General features: G+C 45.1%; 1 protein-coding gene across 8 annotated transcripts in view; it reads left to right on the top strand.

Moving 5' to 3' along the window:
- Positions 1 to 18,929, top strand: part of Anks1b (ankyrin repeat and sterile alpha motif domain containing 1B) — an 864,790-nt gene that overhangs the window by 820,371 nt on the left and 25,490 nt on the right. For all 8 annotated transcript variants that reach the window (XM_050145702.1, XM_050145698.1, XM_050145703.1 and 5 more), the window contains one exon: positions 1,395 to 1,466. In XM_050145702.1, coding sequence (XP_050001659.1) covers positions 1,395 to 1,466 — 72 coding nt within the window. The remainder of the gene's footprint in view (positions 1 to 1,394; positions 1,467 to 18,929) is intronic.

Here is an 18,929-nt window from a genome sequence, read left to right as displayed (position 1 = left end):
TTGTGTTGTTTTGTTTTTCTTTCTTTTCCTTTTTATGGAATGAAAGGGATCTGTGCTTTCCCAGGAAGTGTGAACAGTCAACGTTCAGCAAGTCCTGTAGGCTTTGGAACAGGTGGTGGTTGTCATGACTACACTGGGGTAGGGGGAAGATGGCTGAACCTTGAAACTGACTCTCTTTAAAAGAAATGTTTCAATTAGGGCAAAGTTTCCTAAAAATGCAAAAGACAAAAACTTGCCTAAGATCGTTTTCCTTAAGGATGAAGACGCAGTCTGGTAATCTCCTCCCAGTCTGGGCATATTACACTGTGCTCTCTTCTCCTGTAGCTTATGGCTTCCTCCACAGCTCAAACCTGAAATCTCTGAGGCTTTTTGAACAAGGCCCTAGGTCTAGAGCCTAGACTGAGCCTTGGTCACCTTGCCTTACACATTCTCCGTGAACCTGTGCTCTCCTGGTCCTCGGGACTGACAGAAAAGCCCGCGCCTGCGTGGTGCCTCCACGGGAACAGGACGCTGTCTTCCAACCTCTTCTGCAACCCTTATTTTAAAATACATGTAAAAATATTTCTAAGGGTATGGAAGAGTGGCAAAATAAAAAAAAAAAGAACCAGCTGAAGATGTAAAAAGTTGATAAATGAATTGATTTTATTTTAAATGTGGGGGAATGGAGAGGGACAGACAGCGAAGAAGTTTTGCTTAAATTTATTTGTCCCATCAGACACGAGAGAATGTAGCAGGAACCCGTGATTCAGTCACAGAGCATGAATATGGCGTATCATGCTGGGGAGGCTTTCCTCTGCTTCCATCCAGCTCCTCATCTGTCCCTCTGCACCAGGGAGCAAGCTCTGTCCCTGTAAAGTGCCAAGCATTCCCAGGTGGATGAAGCACTGGGCGCACAGCTGTGAATTTAAAAAAAAAAAAAAAAAAAAAAGGCCAAAACTGCGTCTCAGCCTCCTAACTGCCCCATCTTAATTACCTATGCTGCAGAATAAGCCCTAGCGGGGGCCACGTATCCTCATCCCTCAGCTCTCATAGACACCCCTGCGATTTCACTGAGAGTAGTATGATTTATTCCTGCGGACACTGCCGCCTCAAAAACAAAATGGGAAAACATTTTTAGATATCCCCATTTTGCAGTTAAATATGATTTGAAAGTTGACATCTTCAGAAAACGCCGCAACATTTATAAAGATCAATTTATAGCCCCCAGAAGTCATGGCTCACCCTGCCGTGTTCCGCCCATTTATAGGGATCCGTGAATGCTAGTTGCGTCAAAGTGTTCAACTGCTCACAGCCAAGAAACCTAGCCGGTGGCCTACCCATGGTTTGCTTTCAAATCATTACTCATGTTTGTAACTCTCCTTTTAATATATCCTTCTGATTTTTGTGTGTTTTAGTATTTAGGTTCTATGCTGATAAAAGAGCTTAGGGGGACAGAGTCAACCCAAGATGCCTGCGCAAAGATGCGGGTGAGTTTGCCATAACCGTTTCGTCTTAGTAGCTGAAATACTAAGTACCGGGTGTAACACACAAATTGCCACCTTTCAGGCCGCCGTTTCCTTCAGCAGTTGGTCTCTTGATCACGTTGGCGTCACATAAAAAGGTGTTTGGGCTCTGTGGATGTTTATACTTGGGTTTATCTGGCTGTAGTTAATGATGCTGTCTCTCTGCCAAATTTAGAGCCTATTGCATTTGCTTTTGATCATTTTTAGAAGATGAGAGTTAGCTGTACACATGCTGATCGTTCTCCGGATTGGGGGTAATCTGTAGTCTGTTTCAAGAAAATGTTTTCAGCACCAATTTGACAGTCTGAGGACGCTCACTGGAGAGTCTGCTAATACACCAAAAGCAGAGAGGTACCAGGAGTGTATGAGATAGAGTGGACTTTGTGTGGCTTCTTCTCAATTGTTCTTGGTTTTATATAAGAAGAGCATTTGATGCTGAGTGGTGTGGAATATTTCAGGGCAGTAGATACTGGCTAAGTGTAATCGTGAACATCCATGACCGGTGGCCGCTAGAACCCTGAGTTGTTTGTTGTTGTTATTGTTGTTGCTTTGGTTTGGTTTGGTTTGATTTGGTTTTTTTGCTTTTTCGAGATAGGGTTTCTCCATAGCTTTGGAGCCTATCCTGGAACTAGCTCTTGTAGACCAGGCTGGCCTCCAACTCACAGAGATCCGCCTGCCTCTGCCTCCCGAGTGCTGGAATTAAAGGCGTGCGTTACCACTGCCCGGTTTAGAACCCTGAGTTTTAAGCAAAGTACATTTCACTTCTCCCCTGAGACTCTCATTCTCGCTTCCTCCAGAGCTGACGTGTGGATCATATGGAAATATCTGTCACTAAAACATTTAAGACTTTGGGACCTGTTCAGAACAGCAAATCAACAGAATCCAATCTCAGACCCTTAGAGAAAGGACCAGCATATCGTCATTAATTTCATGTGAGCGAAGAGTTTGGAGCTTGGATAATGGAAAACATGCACTGAGCTAAAGCAGTTTTGAGACAGATATGAAGTGTCTGGTGCTAATTGGAATCAAATATATGTGAATCTCCATGAGAATAAGGCCTTGGTGTAGTCACTAATTTAATATCTTGGTCAAACAAGTAGCAAAATGATTGAGATCGTAGTCAAACTCAGCATGGTACTAACACATTTTGATCCTTGATAATCTCTCACTGCTTTCCTGCCTTAAAGTCCCTTTATTCAGGACAGAATGATAGCTGATAATGTTTAGAGAAGTTAAATACCCTTCCTTGGTCACACGGAGGATAAGTTGACAACCCAGACCAGAATTTAAGTCCGTCTGACTGGAGAGCAGGAACTTGCAGACCCTGGGTTCCTTGCCACTCCAGAGCCTCTGTTTCCATCCCCAGAGAAGGACTTCAGGTTGGGTCACCTTGAGGAGTTTCCTGGTTTTATAATTCTGGGAATCTTGTGTTCTGAATAGAAAGTGTCTGCCCTAAAATGTGTTGCCACTAAACAATGAGGAAAAGAGAAAAGTTTCCCATCATCAAATCTTGAAGATTTCAGAGATTGCCAGGAGCCTAAGAAATAAACTTGGCATCTCTTTGTACTAGTCACTGAATTACCGGAGTCCAGCTCCCGCGGGGTTCCAGTCAACAAACGCATTGCTTTGTACCTGCTGCATCATAAAGATACACCAGAGCTGTGATATGAGCATCAATCAGTTTCTCAAAACTGAATGGATCTGAAATTACCTCCTGATAGCAATAGCAAAGCCATTTTAATAGTCTCAACAGAGAATAATTGAGTTAAATACTTCTGTTGCCTAAAATGAAACCTGGGCGGGGGGGGGGGGGGGGGACCCTGCCTATTTAGAAACCATTCCTCTGTTCTTTGGGGGCATTTTTCTGGTTCGCTCCCTGTGTGTGTTTATTTTGGGTCATTTACATGAGAATTGAAACCTCATTGCTTCTTAGAATATCATACAATCTCATTTTCCATCTTGATGGAATAAATTTCAGGCCTCCATCTAGTAACGCAACATGCCTTCACTGGTGCCCTTGCAAAGCTAGGGGTGAAGCTCAGAGTTGTTGTCTGGGACTGTTGAGTTGTGACTTAGGAATTTCACCAACTAAGCTGAGATGCGTGCATCTCAACTGCAGCTCATTTCAGTCTAAACCCCCCGCCCCGCCCCCGCCAAATGTTGTCTTTGCTTTTAACATGATGGTGGTCTGGCCTCAAGCCCCAGTTTAATCAAGGTCTTGCCAGGGGACATACTTTAAGGACACAGATGCTCTTGAAGGTCAGTGTACAGTAACAGTATTAGGTTAAAGTGTTGCAGATCAAAACTTAACCCAGTTTAATCTTTTAATTGAGAAAAAAAAAGTTTTCTGCTCGGTAGTATGCAAGTTAGTGGAAATGAACTCCCGATGAGAAGATTAGATTTTTGAGAAGTGTTTTTTTAAGTGAGGTTCACTCACAGAGATGGCTAGGGTGTGACTCCTACCTTCACTGCATTGAGAGCTCCCTGGCAGGGAGCAATGTGTAAGCACGTGATTCTCCTGTACCAGGAGAATCATCACCTAACATGTGCCTCCACACTGCCACCAGCCTAAGGCATCCTGATAAATAATCCCCAAAATAAAGTTGAGGTCTCCTGAAGTCAGTTCACTAGGGCTAAGAGCCATCAGCATTTGCATTCCTAGCCCAGGAGAACTGCATAGGTTAGTCCACGAGGTGGGCACTGCCCTTATCCAAGATGCTTGGGCCCCGAAGTAATCTGATTTACAGTTCTCAGATTATTTATGTATGCATAATGAGATTTTGTTCCACGTGCACCTTGTACACAAAGCCCCGAGATAACACTAGGCGGTATTTTATAGTGTACCATCCTTTTTATTGTAACCCATTGCACAGAAAGTTTTCCATGTGTGCCATCATGTTGACATGCAGAAACTGTCAGGGCTTTGAGTCCATGGGGCTTCGTGGAATTAGGGAATGCTCAACGCATTTTACTGTTGTTCACTGTACATGTTAATAGCACAAAAGCCAATGGAAGATTAGTAACTTTCCCCAGCAACCTCCAGGTTCAAGCACATCCTAGATTTGCAGTAGGTTATAGCGTGTCTTGAGTTTTATAACCAGCTAAAATGGTGGGCCCTTTATGAGCCTAAGAAATAGCTTCAGGAACCCTAAGCAATCCCTGATGTTAGCACTGGCCAGATTAAACCATCTGGGTGCAGATATAGCTAGTAACGTGGGATATACTCATTAACATAAACTTTCACCAACATTCCTATCGCTAAGCTGGTTTTCTCCCCCACACATCACTTCACAGCATCCTTTCTTGATCAAGACAATCTGAGCAGTTTCCCCTCCCAGAGGCATGGGGAGTACTTGATGTTTACAACTGGCTGATTTCCATGTCTGCCTAAACCCAGCCATCCATCTCTACGGTCTCCTCAAGTTCATTTTCATTTTGTTCCTGGTGTTTTACTGCATGTATTATTTCAGTTAAAAGTCTGCCGTGATAAACTAGCATGTTAGATGGCAGTTTAATTCGCGTTATTATGCAGTATGGGATAATTTCTTTGTTTGCTCAGGTGAAACTTTTTTCCTCTTCCGAATCGTCTTAAGAGGTTTTTAACTAATAGAGTTGATTTTTAATAGACTGTTTTTTAAGCACGCTTGGCTTTACAGAAAAGTTGCAAGAAAGGGGCAAATGTTTCTTGTATACTCCCGACTGTCTTAGTTGGGGTTACTGTTGCTGTGATGAAACGCCGTGACCAAAAAGCAAGTTGAGGGGAAAAGGATTTATTAGGCTTACACTTCCAGACGGTAGTCCATCACTGAAGGACGCCAGGGCAGGAACTTAAGGAGAAGAGGAACCTGGATGCGGGAGCTGATGCAGAGCTCATGGGGGCAGGTGCCACTCACTGCCTTGCTCATCATGGCTAGCTCAGCCTGCTTTCTTATAAAACCCAGGACATCTGCCCAAGGTTGGCACTACCCACAATGGGCTGCCCGCCCCCGTCAGTCATTAATTAAGAAAATACCTTATGGCCAGATCTTATGGGGGCATTTTCTTAATTGAAGTTCCCTCCTTTCAGATGACTCTAGTGTGTGTCAAGGTGACATAAAACTAGCCAGCCTAACTGACCCCTTGTCAACCTGTCACAGAAACACATGAGGTCATAACCTTTCTGTTCTGTTCTTCCCCAAGATCACACATCAACATCACAACACACACATTCCACATTGGAAACGTCTTTAAAAACTCACTTTCTTTAAAATCCAAAGTCTTAAAATTCAGTCTCAACTGTGGGTTCCTGTAAAGTTAAAAAAAATAGTTAATTGCTTGCCTACCTTGAAGGCATGCAGCTCCAATCTGAACAAAGCAAAACCTAACTCCAAAAATGTAAACAATTCAATATCCGATTATCTAGATTCGTGATCTTCTGAGCTCTTCCAAGGGGCTTGGGTCACTTCTCTGGGTCTGCTCGCTGTAGCACACACGGCTTCTCTTCTAGACTCAGGCTGGCTCCGTTGCTGGGGCTGTTCTTGGTAGTCATCCCATGAGACTGACATCTCAAAAAACGGTGGGGTCTTCGGCTATAACTAGCTTCACTTTCACCCGTGGCCCCTCCTGGGCTCTCTCCAGGGGCTCCAACCCTGCCAGCCGGTGCCCCTCAGCTGCTCTCCATGACCCTTTCACGCCATCAAAACCAGCACCACCTGACTGGGTACCAGCTTCTCTGTGCTCTCAGGAAACCCTTCCCAGATTCCACCTCAGTGATGCTGATTTCTGAATTACAGCCCATTCTTCAGCCCCGGCAGACAAGAACCAAAGATTCTTCACACCACAGGCCCAGTAGAGTCTTTGCTTCCTTCTGAAACCTTCAAAAGCCACCAGGGTTCCGCTATCTGCGCTGGTCTCAACGTTCTTACCCTCTGAGCTATGGAGCAGCTCACTGAGCTCTCAATACTCAGTGACTTTTCTAGCTCCAAGTTCCAAAGTCCTTCTACAATGCTCCCTAAAACAACATGGTCAGGTCTGTTGCAGCAATCCCCCGCTATCCTGGTATCGGTTTGTTGTAATTAGGGTGAGTTACTGTTACAAGGATGAGGTATCGTTGTAAGCTGGGGAGGAAGGGTTTATTTGCCTTACACTTCCACATTGTGGTCCATCACTGAAGGATGTCAGGACAGGAACTCAGGGAGGATAAAAACCTGGAGACAAGAGCTGATAGACACAGAGGCCATAGAGGGATGCTGCTGAATGGCTTACTCAGCCTGCTCTCTTTATAGAACCCAGTAGGAGCAAGCACCCCAGGGATAGCACCACCCACAATAGGCTGGGCCCTCCCGCTAATTGAGAAAATGTGTGACGGCCAGATCTTAGGAGGCATTTTCTCAATTGAGGTTCCCTCCTTTCAGATGACCCTAGCTGGTGTCAAACTGACATAAAAACCAGCCGGCACACTAACCAACATGTGCGCATCCTCCTCCATGATCAACGGATAAGTGGTACACTTGTTACAGCTGGTGGGGCCGCACTGACACTGTAAATTCCTGGGTCCATAGTTGACAGCAGGCCTCACCCTTGCCGCTGTACGTCCTGTAAATCTGGACAAACTGACAATGACCTGTGCCTGTGGTTACCGTCCACAGTCGTTTCTCCACCCCGAAGTGCTCAGTTAGAGCTGTTTCAGACTTAAGGGAAAAGTGGTGCAGGAACTACCGTGCTGACATACAGCCCCTCTATAGCTCCTGTACTGACAGCTCCCCTCTTGTCAAACTCCTGTGTTAGTGTGGCTTAGCTGTCATACTTAGGGCCCGTCTGATGCTCAGTATTAACTAAAGTTCGCAGTAGACATGGGAACTCATCCTTCCTGGTAACCGGGTTCTACAAATAGGTAACGACGTAGCTACCATTTCTTCCTGGTTGCTCCCACGTCTTGGAAATTGTACAGCTGCTATAAATAGGAACATCTGTACCCGGGTATTTATTGCAAGATGTTTTTCTCTGGGTGCAAACTCTAAATAATGTCCTTCTTTTTCATATGTGTTTAGTGAAGAATCAGTAGAATCTGCCATTGAACACTGACGACTTATTATGGGGTGAAAATGCCATTTCTGCTTTGTCTTTTGAGGTTTTGTTTAATAATAGCCTGATATCTGAGAGGCTTGGGTACTGGGGCCTAGGGACAGTATTTCTTCATAGTAGCCAAGCTGCTCACTTCCTGTATTCTGACAGACCTGCAGACGTATTACTAACTTGCGGAGAGTCGGGAAAGATTTCTCTTTAATCTCACCAGTCACTTAGTGCTGCCTTTTTAAGCCAGTGGTCGAATTCTCCTGCTAATCCATGCTGAAAGACTCGGGCACCATTTCCTAATCACAGAGTGCTGATCTGATGCCCTTTCTGCAGCGTTCCCCATAGCACAGAGCCTTCTTGGTGTCTTCCTCACATGACACCATTTACATGCCTGGTGGCTCATGCTGCCCCACCTCCTTGAAAGCAGGGGTGGTATGCCGTGCCTGTCTCTGCTGCACCTGCTTTATAGTGATGGTCAGATACAAGGATGCGTGCAAAGAGCCTGCTTCCTTCACAACTCAAAACATGCTGGGCGGTGGTGGCACGCACCTTTAATCCCAGTACTTGGGAGGCAGAGTCAGGCAGATCTCTGTGAGTTCGAGGCCAGCCTGGTCTACAGAGCTAGTTCCAGGACAGGCTCCAAAGCTACAGAGAAACCCTGTCTTTAAATAAATAAATAAGAATAGGCAGGACCTTGGAGTACTTTAAGATTTTGGAGCTCACCACAGGTCTCCCTAGATCTAGTTTCCTTAATTTTTTATCATTTGCAAACTTTCAAGCTGGAAGCACCTCTAAAGGGTGACTTTCCAAATATGTAAACTTCTGGAGAATAGACGGTGCTTTGGTCCAAGCATGGCTATGGTCTTTGCTTTTTGCTGTGCTTTCAAAGAAACAACAGCAGAAGGAAGCTGGGAGATTTCTTACTTCTTTTTTCTTTTAAGATAGAATGCCTCCTTCCTTAAAAAGTACTCCGCGATGAGTTCTTCTGTCTTTGCACAGATCCTTCTGGGGGAACCGCGATCTGCAGAAGGTTTTCAGGAAGACTAGGAACCAGGATGGGGAAACGTTAAAAAGATCTATTTTAAAGTTCTGTTACCAAAATTTCAGGGAGGAATCCATTTTTTTTTTTCATCTTGTTCTAAATTTTGATGTCGGACATTGAACCCAGGGCTTCTTGAATGCTGAGGTTTGCATTTTAGATCATTATCTTCTGATAGAATCATGGAGCCAGGTCCCCATCTTCCTCTGAGGCCCATTGGACCCTGTTTGTGGAGAGGACTGAGCCCAAGGCCTCTCACAGACTGACAACTACCAATGAGCTACTTCCCAGCACACTGAAAGATGGCAGGTTTCCTTCCTTCCTTCACCTTAATCTCTACTAGTCTTAAAGTCTCTTTCTAAATATGTTTAAGTGAACATCATTGGCCACATCTGGCAACACCTGCACTGGGGAGACTGGAGCAGGAGGATCAAAAGTTCAAAGCCATCCTGAGCAATATAGCAAGCTCAAGGCCCTGTCTCAAATAAATGAGGAGGTGTCTTGGACACAAATGCATCGTTGTGTCTAGGGGTCACTGTTTAACCTCTTCCCTGCTGTCTGAACCTCACCAGAGCAGCCTAGTGGGCTGGGGGAGGAGCACATCCTAAGATCCTCTGAATACCAGCACTGGTCTGCTACGTGCCAAACACTAACTTCTCTGGTCTGATCCTCGTGTCTGTACCAAGAGGATACTGCATGGACTGTCTTAGAAATGAAGGAACTGAGCAGGGAGGCTAGCTAGCTCCAGAGCTAGGGAGAAGCAGAAATAAGCCAGGAACCTAAGCATGTGCTCCTGGGCCACTTTGGGGTTGGTTTGGTTGTTGTTGTTGTTGAAGTTGAAGCGTGGTCTTACTGTGTAGTTCAAGCTGGGCTCCAACTCACAAATCTCCTACCGCAGCCTCCTGTTGGTTGGGACTCTAGGCATGTGTTACTACACCCAGATATCCTTCTGTGTACTGTTCACAGCATTGTGAAACCTCCCAAAAGGATGAGCTCATAAGTGGATCATTAAGTCCAGGTGGACACACACACGTTCATGCATGCATGCATACACACACACACACACACTGCTTAAGTTCTATTTGCAAGTAAGAGATTTAAAAACTTGACCCAGCACCAGGGTGACAGCTTTGAAAGCATGAGGACCTGCGTTTAAACCCCCACCTATGTAAAAAGCCATGTGGGCGGTGCACACCTATAATCCTGGCAGTGGGAGGCAAAGACAGAATGATCTTAGGGGGTCGCCAGCCAGACAGTCCAGTCAATCAGTGAGCTCCCGGTCTAGTGAGAAATCCTGTTTCAAAAAGGAGGATGAGGACGATGGGACAAGGAGGAGGAAGAAGACAGGGAGCAATCGATGGAGTAAGACAGCTAATACACACACATGTTTACACACACATATACCACACACAAAAATAAAAGCAAGGCGGACAGCATCTGAGGAAAGATAGCCAAGGTTGTCAGACACGATCCACCTGCACATGTGTACACACACACACACGAGGGTTCAATAAATTGGCTTGTTAAGCTCAAATCATTTTTTAAAATTTTAACAAAAAACAAGTCTTTTTATTGCAAAGCAATACAAAGCCATAGTTATGGGCTTCCAAAAAAGAGAACAGAAGGAAGAAAGGAAAACAACTAATTTTACCACTCTGAAGTGGTAAACATCCCCCTGTTAACACCTCGCTCACGTGTGATCCTTCAGAGTGATTACTTAGGCACTCCTGGGCATTTCTTTTTCACTAAAAACTGGAAATGTTCTGTACCTGTTGTTTTACAGTCTATTTTAAACCACAGTTATATTTGGGATTTAAAAAAACACTTATTTCAGTACCTCTCTGTTCTCAGTATTACTTCTAGTGGCTGTTCCAACCCTTGGTTAAAGCAGTTCTCCAGCCAGTTCCTTTGGTTATTGTGTCCATTTTCAATGGTTTTGAAATTATCACCAGAATTCCCGAAAGTGCTAACTACTTCCCCAGATAAGTCATTAATTGAGCCAAAGGGCAATTCCCATCTAGAAACTTTGCAGAACTAATGCCAAGCGGCAGCCTGACAAACTCGCTACAGCTGACACACTCAGTAAGCAAGTAAGCAAGCACCCCCTGCTGTGTCTATTGGATCCCCCCCCCCTCCTGGCTGAGAGAACTGGAGACGTCACAGAAGCCGTGCATCCTCGGCGTGCTGCCTAGTCTTACCGTTATCTGTTCTGGATGTAAATCTCTTCTTTATGACTCTTATTTCATGGGAAGAACGATGTTAGCTCTCACAGTCCCTGGGAGCCACGAAAGGATTAAATAATCCTTGCTAATTGCTCTCCAGACCAAGAGCTGTAGCTAAACACTAATGGCAGACTTTTGGAAATCGCTTGTCAAGCGCTTTGATAAACTAGCTGCTTGGCGTGAACGCGGGATGCTTCGCGAATAGGGTGACGTGCGCAGCATCGGGCGCAGCCCTGACAGGGACGTTCAGCCATACTGATCAACTGCATTTTGAGAGCAGTCGCTCCTCAAGTGTGGGCCCCAGACCTGCAGCGTCAGCTGCACCTGGAAATGTGTTAGCATTGCAAATGCACAGCCCCGCCCCCACCCCACCTTCCCCAGCCTCTGGGACTGGGGCCAATAAATCAGTCACTTACCAGGTAGAATTCAGATACCCCCCAGAGGTGGAGAGCCACTGCCTTGGTCCCCTGGGCATTCCACCGAGGATCCTGTGTAGGTCAGCTGTTCTGGGTAGATGTCTTGTGTCCTTGTGTCTGGAGACGGGCCAGGCTTAGAACAAAGAGGGTATCACTTTGGGCCTTGCTCGATTTGGGCAGGATTTGATGAGCTCTGTGGCAGTTCACCCCTCCAACAAGGAGCTGTGTTTGGAGTGGTCACTGCTCACTGCTCGTGTCACATGGTCTTGACTAGGGTCTCTGTTCCGTCAGCCTTTGTGCCAGAGTCCTCGGGACCCAAAGTCTAGTTGGAGAGTGTTCTCTTCCCCAGCTTGTGCTTCAGATATGCTGAGAGCAGCGGAGGTGTTGTGAGAAAGGAGGTTGTGGACTGCGGAGGTGGCTCATGGGGTGCATTCTTGCTGTCCAGGCGTGAGGACCTGAGTTTGGATACCCAGCACCCACTAAAAGCCAGGTGTGGCAGTGCACATCTATAACCCCAGCACTGGAGGGGCAGAGGTAGACTACTGTGGAAGCTCACTGCTCAGCCAGTCCAGCCAAAGCAATGAGCTTTAGGTTCCGTGGGCGACCTGTCTCCAGATAATAAGTCACAGTAAGAAGAAATACAAGGGCAGCAGAGAGAGACACCTGATGCTGATGCTTGGCCTCCTCCCACACACAAAGGGTGAGTGCACCTGCCTGTCACACACACACACACACACACACACACACACACATATGAACAGAAGGAAGGGAGAAAGAGAGGGAGGCAGGGAGGAAAACTGGCTAGCTGAGGCACTCTTTTACCTCTTTCTGCTGTTCTTGCTAAGGGACAGATGATTCTTACTAGGTACACAAGCCTCACTCTCATTGAACCTGATAGCTCACCGCTGAATTGCCCCCAACCCCATCGTGAGCCGCTCTGCGCTCACACACACTCAGGAAAAGCATGCTTTGAGATCAGTGAGTCCATGCACTCAGAAAAGGTATTCCATTTAAGTCCCAATTAAGAAATGAAAGACAGCTGCTGATCCCAGGAAGCTGAGGGAGGAGGATTAGGAATTCAGGGCTAGCCTGAGCTACGCAGATGAGCTACTGAAAGAGAAAGAGATGGGGGGTGAGAGCACCTAGTGGGCAGTCTACGTGGATACATGCTTTGCATCCACCAGCTGCCAAAATATTTGCAGCAAGTATTGAAGCTGTGCTGGGTGCACTTTATTGCCTGCCGTTGTCCCATAAGCAGTACAGAATAACAGTGATACATATTGTTTCCATTGTACTAGGTATTGTAAGTAAGTGGTGATTTAAGATACTGAGAACAAGTGCATAGGTTACTGCAATTAATGCCTTGGGAATCCAGATTCTGGCATTAGTCATTCTCAGACCACAGTCCCACAATGCTGTTGGGGGGGAGACTACTTGTTTGTCCTGGTCACCCAGACATGCAGAAACTATATTATTTAAATCACTGCTCTAACTTAGCTCTAACTTCTTATTGGCTAGTTTTTACGTCTAAATTTAAGCCATCTCCATTAATCTGTGTATTGCCACACGGCAGTAGCTTACCAGCAAAGGTTCAGCATGTCTGTCTCTGGAGGCTGCTCCATGGCTTCTCTCTGACTTTGCCTCTTTTCTCCCAGCATTCATTTTAGTTTTCCCCACCTATCTCTGCTCTAACTTATCAACAGGCCAAGGCAGTTACTTTACTAACCAATGGTATTCACAGCATACATAGGGGAATCCCACATCACCTCCCCTTTTCTGTTTAAATAAAAAGGAAGGTTTTAACTTTAACATAGTAAAATTACATAAAACAAAACAGGTATCAAGCAAGAATTATAGTTACAATATTTATATCTACTTTATCTTTTATCATAAGGAAAACTATAAATTTTTCAACTCCATCAAAGACTCCAGAAAGATATGAATGATATTACCTAAGTAAGCAGGAAGTGCATTGTAAACAACTTCCAAAACTCTAGAATTGACAGAGACATCTCGCTGTCTGGACAGTCACCCAAAGTTCTTCTGTATCATTGGAGCATCTATCTTTTAGCCTATAGGCCCATAGTATCCAGAAGATTTTTACATGAAGCATGAAATTTCAAAGGCAGTTCCACCTATATTAGCAGTTTGTCAGTTTCTTCTGTGTCCTGCGGACTCTTTTATGAAGCAGGAACCCCGAAGAACAGTCTTACCTTTAGGAAAGTTCAGCAGTCATTTCTCTGTGGGTCCTGCATGTCCAGTTTATATAGCATACCATCAAGCAGTCCAGGCAAGGGCAGTTTCTTGCCTAAATGGCTAGCAAACTCCATAAGGAGCCTCTTCGGTGCCCATCTTCCTCTTAAATAGATTGGTGCTGCCAGGAGCAGATGTGTCTCACTGTCATGAAAAATCCTAAATTCTTAAACATTTTAAATGCCATATTCTGTAGTCTTTGAAAGACCTGAAGAATACCTATATAACTGAAATATATCGCTATATATCTAGAAAGCCTAACTAACATGACTACAAGCTTGACTATTATATATAACCCTCTATTAACCTATATTTCTTAATTATACATTACATTTTTAAATGAGTTGTACAAAGACAATACCTTAATCAAGAGCAGAAATATACATATAACAAAATTGACCTTAAATTTGTATCAATAAAGCAAGATCCATACCAATGCAAATCTCTATAGCATATCCCTCTTTATAAACAAACATTTACAAGCTCTATTTGGGAATTTGGGCATAGTTTTTTAGACTACTTCCTGCTCATTGGGGGCACTGTTAATCAGGTCTTTTATGGTGTATCCTGTGTGCTAGGTAGATTCTTCTCAGTCAGCAGTTGGGCAAAGTAATTTGTGGGGGGAGTGTTCACAGCAACCTTTCAGGGGATCTTGGTGCATCAAACCATATTAGTCTGTAAGCAACCCACAGGTTCTCATCCTCTGTGGAAAGACAAAAGAAGAACCTCTTTTCCAAAGCAACATATCCTTAGACTCAAATTTTAAAGTCCAGATACCTTTACATTAGTTTAGCTTAGCAGCCTATACAGTGAAACGTCTCTCTGTACTTAGCTCCCTCACAGACAAAAAACTCAAAGAAAACAGAATAATATACATAATCCATACTCTCTTTTCATATTCCATCTTTACATAACCTTTTCTTTTTTACTTCTTTTAATCTATGACTGTCTGTACTCTGTCTCTTTAAAGACTTACCTTTTTTAAAATACCATTTTTATAAATGTCTATATTCTTTTTCTTCTCTCTGCCAAGCCTGCGTACATTCATCCAACACCGTGACCCATTTAGAGGTCTTTTATGTCTGAATCTGTCCTGCTGTGTATCTGTAATTCTTTACTGTCCAGGAGCACGTCTTAAAACCTTAAGCGTCAGCATTACTAGGGTCTTTATGGCCCTGCCTGTTTGCTCTGCACAGTCCAACATGGTGGAAGCCTGTTCACCACCTCTGCAAGCCGTGCACATTGCCCCAGTTCCAAGTATGCAGCGGGTAAATATCAAGCCATTAAGCAGTTGTAGCATACTGCTTACAAACCCCGATTAAATGCTCGATAATCAGACCTCGTCAGAGTTTGCTCTGGCAGCACAGACCAGGAAGCTGCAGCCGTTTCAAAACAGCGTGGCGGTTTTTTTTCTACCACTGAATCAGGAAAACCTCTCTTAAAGGAGCTGCAGCATGCTGCCAGCAAAATGCTGGCTACCAAGAAGCCATGCTTAACTCTGTTCTTTTGTGTCTAAAACTCCTTTTTAAGGTTTCTCAGGTTTTTAAATGGATTTTAGTCACGTGGGCGCCAGATGAAGGCAGACACTTAAGAGAAATCCCACACTAGCTCAGGTTATTTATTTAGGGGTAGACTCACAGATTAGTTTTCTGCTTGAGTGGGAAACAGCAACCAAAGCCCGCAGCAGCTGGAAGAGAGGCCAGAGGCATGCTTTATATCAGCATATATAGTATAAGAGGCAGGTAGCCGGGCGGTGGTGGCGCACGCCTTTAATCCCAGCACTCAGGAGGCAGAGGCAGGCGGATCTCTGTGAGTTCGAGACCAGCCTGGTCTACAGAGCTAGTTCCAGGACAGGCTCCAAAGCCACAGAGAAACCCTGTCTCGAAAAACCAAAAAAAAAAAAAAAAGAGGCAGGTAATTTAAAGGCTACTGGCTGTAGGAACTCCTGCAGCACCATGCTGAGGGACAATTCTAGTTATTTTCAGAGCACGCTTTAAGGCTGAAGTCAAAGCAGCAGAGATGACTTCTGACCTGGCACCAAACAGTTCTTACTTTATATTTAAAAACAAAAAGAAGTTGGAATGGCAGCTCACACCTGACATGCCTGCATGTGGGCGATTGACCAGAATAAACTAAAGGTCTAAGTTATGCTCAGCTATAACTGAGGCCAGCTGGGCTGTTTGAGACCCTCCATACATCAAAAAAGCCACAATTGAGGAGGTGGGTCAGTTGGTAGAGCACTGGCCTTGAAAGATCGAATGCCTGGGGTCCTGGGGAAAGAGCACGTGCTAAAACAAGAGATGAGGGAGGAGGCTCAACAGTCACGCTGACTGTTCTTGCAGAGGACTTGGGTTCAGTTCCCAGCGCTTACACGGAGGGAGGCTCGTGACCATTTGTAACTCTAGTTCTTGATATCTGACACCCTCTTCTGGCCTCTGCAGGAATGAGACATGCATATGGTACACATACATCATGCAGGCCCAAAAGAAAGGTACACATAAAATAAATCTTAAAAAGGCTGGGGTGGGGGGAGTATGTTTGCAACTCCAGTGCTGAGAAGAAAGGAAAGGGACAGGTGGATTCCCCCGGGGTTCACTAGCCAGGTAGACTAGACTGGTTCGTGGGTTCCAGGCAGGTGATAGGTCCTGTCTGAAGAAAAATGAGAGCTGTGGAATTATTCTCTGGTCTCTGTATGTGTATATATGGGTCTGTGTGCACATGTATGTGTCTATATGTGACCTCTATGTGTGTACATACACAGGAACACACATACATATAGGAATACACACCCACACAAACAGGAAACAAGAAAGAACATTATTTCTTTTTCTCTTCTTTTTTTTAAAAAAAAAATCTAAAAGTGTTCAATTACTTCTTAGGAACAGTGTTCCAGATATGAAATTATGACTCAGCTCTGCTTGCTGATACAGTCTAAACCAAGAACTAAACAGATTTCAGAAATGCAGCATTGCTGTGCAACCAAACACTGTTTCTCTTGCAATAATAAAAGAATAATCATCTTAACTTAGGAAAACAAAGAAAATATGGTTGCATTTTCCTGTAGCAGTCTTCGCAGGAAGTAAGATGCAGTAAACCTTATTTGGAGCCTTATCCATGAATATCCTGCTGCTTGGGTGTCAGGAGACTCTCATTGCAATTCTGTGTCCCAGGTGTAAGGCTGGCACCAAAGGAGAGAGAATCTGAGGGCCAGGAAACCTCAGAAATGTCACAAAGACCTTAGGATAAAGCAAAGCAGCAAGAAACCAAGGTTTGTCCTGAGCTCCTCATGGGGGAGTTTTCTATCTGCAAAGTAACAAGCCTTGCATCTTCCACGTGAACATGGGGGCATCGTGACTACAGACAGACAGACAGACAGACACTCAGCAAAGCAGAAAGCTAAGTCCTAAAACCCAGATCTCCTGAGCTCAGCCTTTGTTACTTGAGGGGTGAATGATTAGGTCAAGTGTCCTCAGACCTAGGGTGGAGGAGGAGGAGGGAACCATGATGGCACATTGGGAACAAACCAGGGGAGTCAAGACTGCTTTAGACTGCCCATGACGGGGCAGAAGCTCTGTGTTCCCTTCCCTAAACCCGTAAAGCTTTCATGAAATGAACACGTATGTACTGGATCTCCTGCCTCCCTGTAGACTGAGTATATTTGCCTTCTTTTTACAAGTGCTCATCTTTTATTAAAATTATATCTAAAACAACTTCTTTTCAAAGCTCCATCAAAGTACACCATCAGAAATTCCCTGAGAAAGAGGAAGGATTGTTGGCTCTTCTAGAAAACACATTGCCTTGGTGGAGGAAGGTGATGTTCCAGACCTCCCAGGGTCCCCTTGAGCTTGGTGTCTTGGCTGGTCCAGTTCAGCATGTTCTTGTCAAAGAACTCAGTAGGGAGAGGACAGTCTGGGCTCCATATTGGAACGTGTGACCACTTCCAACATTGTCACCACAGAGACTTGTGCCCAGCCTCAACACTGAACCCACACACACACACACACACACACACACACACACACACACACCAGAGCTGCCTTGGCAATGGGCCGGGAACTGTCGGGCCATTTGTCTTTCCTCTGTAGTGTGGATCTTGGATGATCGTGATGAGGAGTCTGATAGAAATCACTGTGGCCCTTAGGTCAGCCCAAAGCCAGTGTTGTCTGCCTGCTGCCCAAGTTCTCCTCAAACTGCCACTAATAAAATTGCTAACAGACCTTTCTTGTTACTAAAGCCTGGGATTTTACACCATAAGTCCAACAAAAGCAATCCTCTGTCCCAGCCAGCGACTGCTTTTTGTGTCTTCTTCATTCTTAGGAGATTGGGCTCTGCTCGCGCCTTCTAACCAATCTGCTCCTTGGCTTCTGTGACATCATCTGTGGTCACCTTCCTGTGCCATTCCTAGTTCCTTTGCCAGATCTGAAGAACTCCTCTTCTGCCCAGCATGGTGTTGCAAGCCTTTAGTTCCAGCAGTCCGGGGCAGAGGCAGGTGAACTCTGTGAGTGCCAGGCCAGCTGAGGTTCATAGTGAAACCTATCTCAAAAAAAAAAAAAAAAAAAAAAAAAAAAAAAAAAAAAAAGTATCTTCCCACCGAATGAGGTAGCACATACCTGTACACTCAGCATTCAGAAGGCTGAGGCAGGAGGATTACTAGTTCAAAGCCAACCTGGACTATACAGTGAAACCCTGTCCTAAAAAAAGAGGGTGGGACTAATCTGCTGAGATTCCTGCTCCACCCAAAGACACCCCATCAGCTTCCATCTTAGCCACCCCTCTGAAATCTGAGTTCCGTCTCTCATTTCTTGATGATTAGCATGCTGAGGATGCAAAAGCATCTCTCTATCCGTCTTTGCGAAAGGATGCTGTCTACCCTCTGGCAGTGACATCTCTGCTAACGGCTGCATCATCTGAGACAGCCTCCCACTCCTTTATCTTCTGTCACAGAGAGCCTCTTGATCCTTCGCCCTCCATGGTGGGGCTCTTCCCCTGCAATAAACACTTCTGCATCAGTCCTTGGATTTCACAGCAGCTTCCCGTGTCCCTCATTCAGCCTCCATCTTCTGCACAGCTGCCAGAGGCGTCTTTCTCAAGTCCCTACCTGCTTAACAGTGAATCTGCTCTTGACAGGGAAAGCCCTGCCTTTTCAAGTCAACTCTACGACCCTTCTTTCCCGACCGTCACCTAAACCACCACAGAGCTCTCATTTATACATGGATGTGACTTTGTTCTGAGAACAGCCCCCTCTTCCTCTTTTTGCCACTCAGATGGCAGAGCCAGCTCAGTGCCCCCAGCAGGAAATCAAGCTTGATAAATGAATAAATTTATTAATACCCGCCTTGCCCTTTGATTGAAGGTGAACATTTTCCTAGTCACTATTCCAGAAGGACTCTGTCCACATCGCCGCCGTTGTTGCTAGCCATCAGCCCAGTGGCTCTGCTTCAAG

Source organism: Alexandromys fortis, unplaced genomic scaffold (genome assembly GCF_014885135.2).
Source record: "Alexandromys fortis isolate MF-2015 unplaced genomic scaffold, M_Fortis_MF-2015_v1.1 scaffold_50, whole genome shotgun sequence".
Lineage (NCBI taxonomy): Eukaryota > Metazoa > Chordata > Mammalia > Rodentia > Cricetidae > Alexandromys > Alexandromys fortis.
The sequence above is the reverse complement of the archived record's forward strand: the minus strand, read 5'-3'. Positions and strand labels throughout refer to the sequence as shown.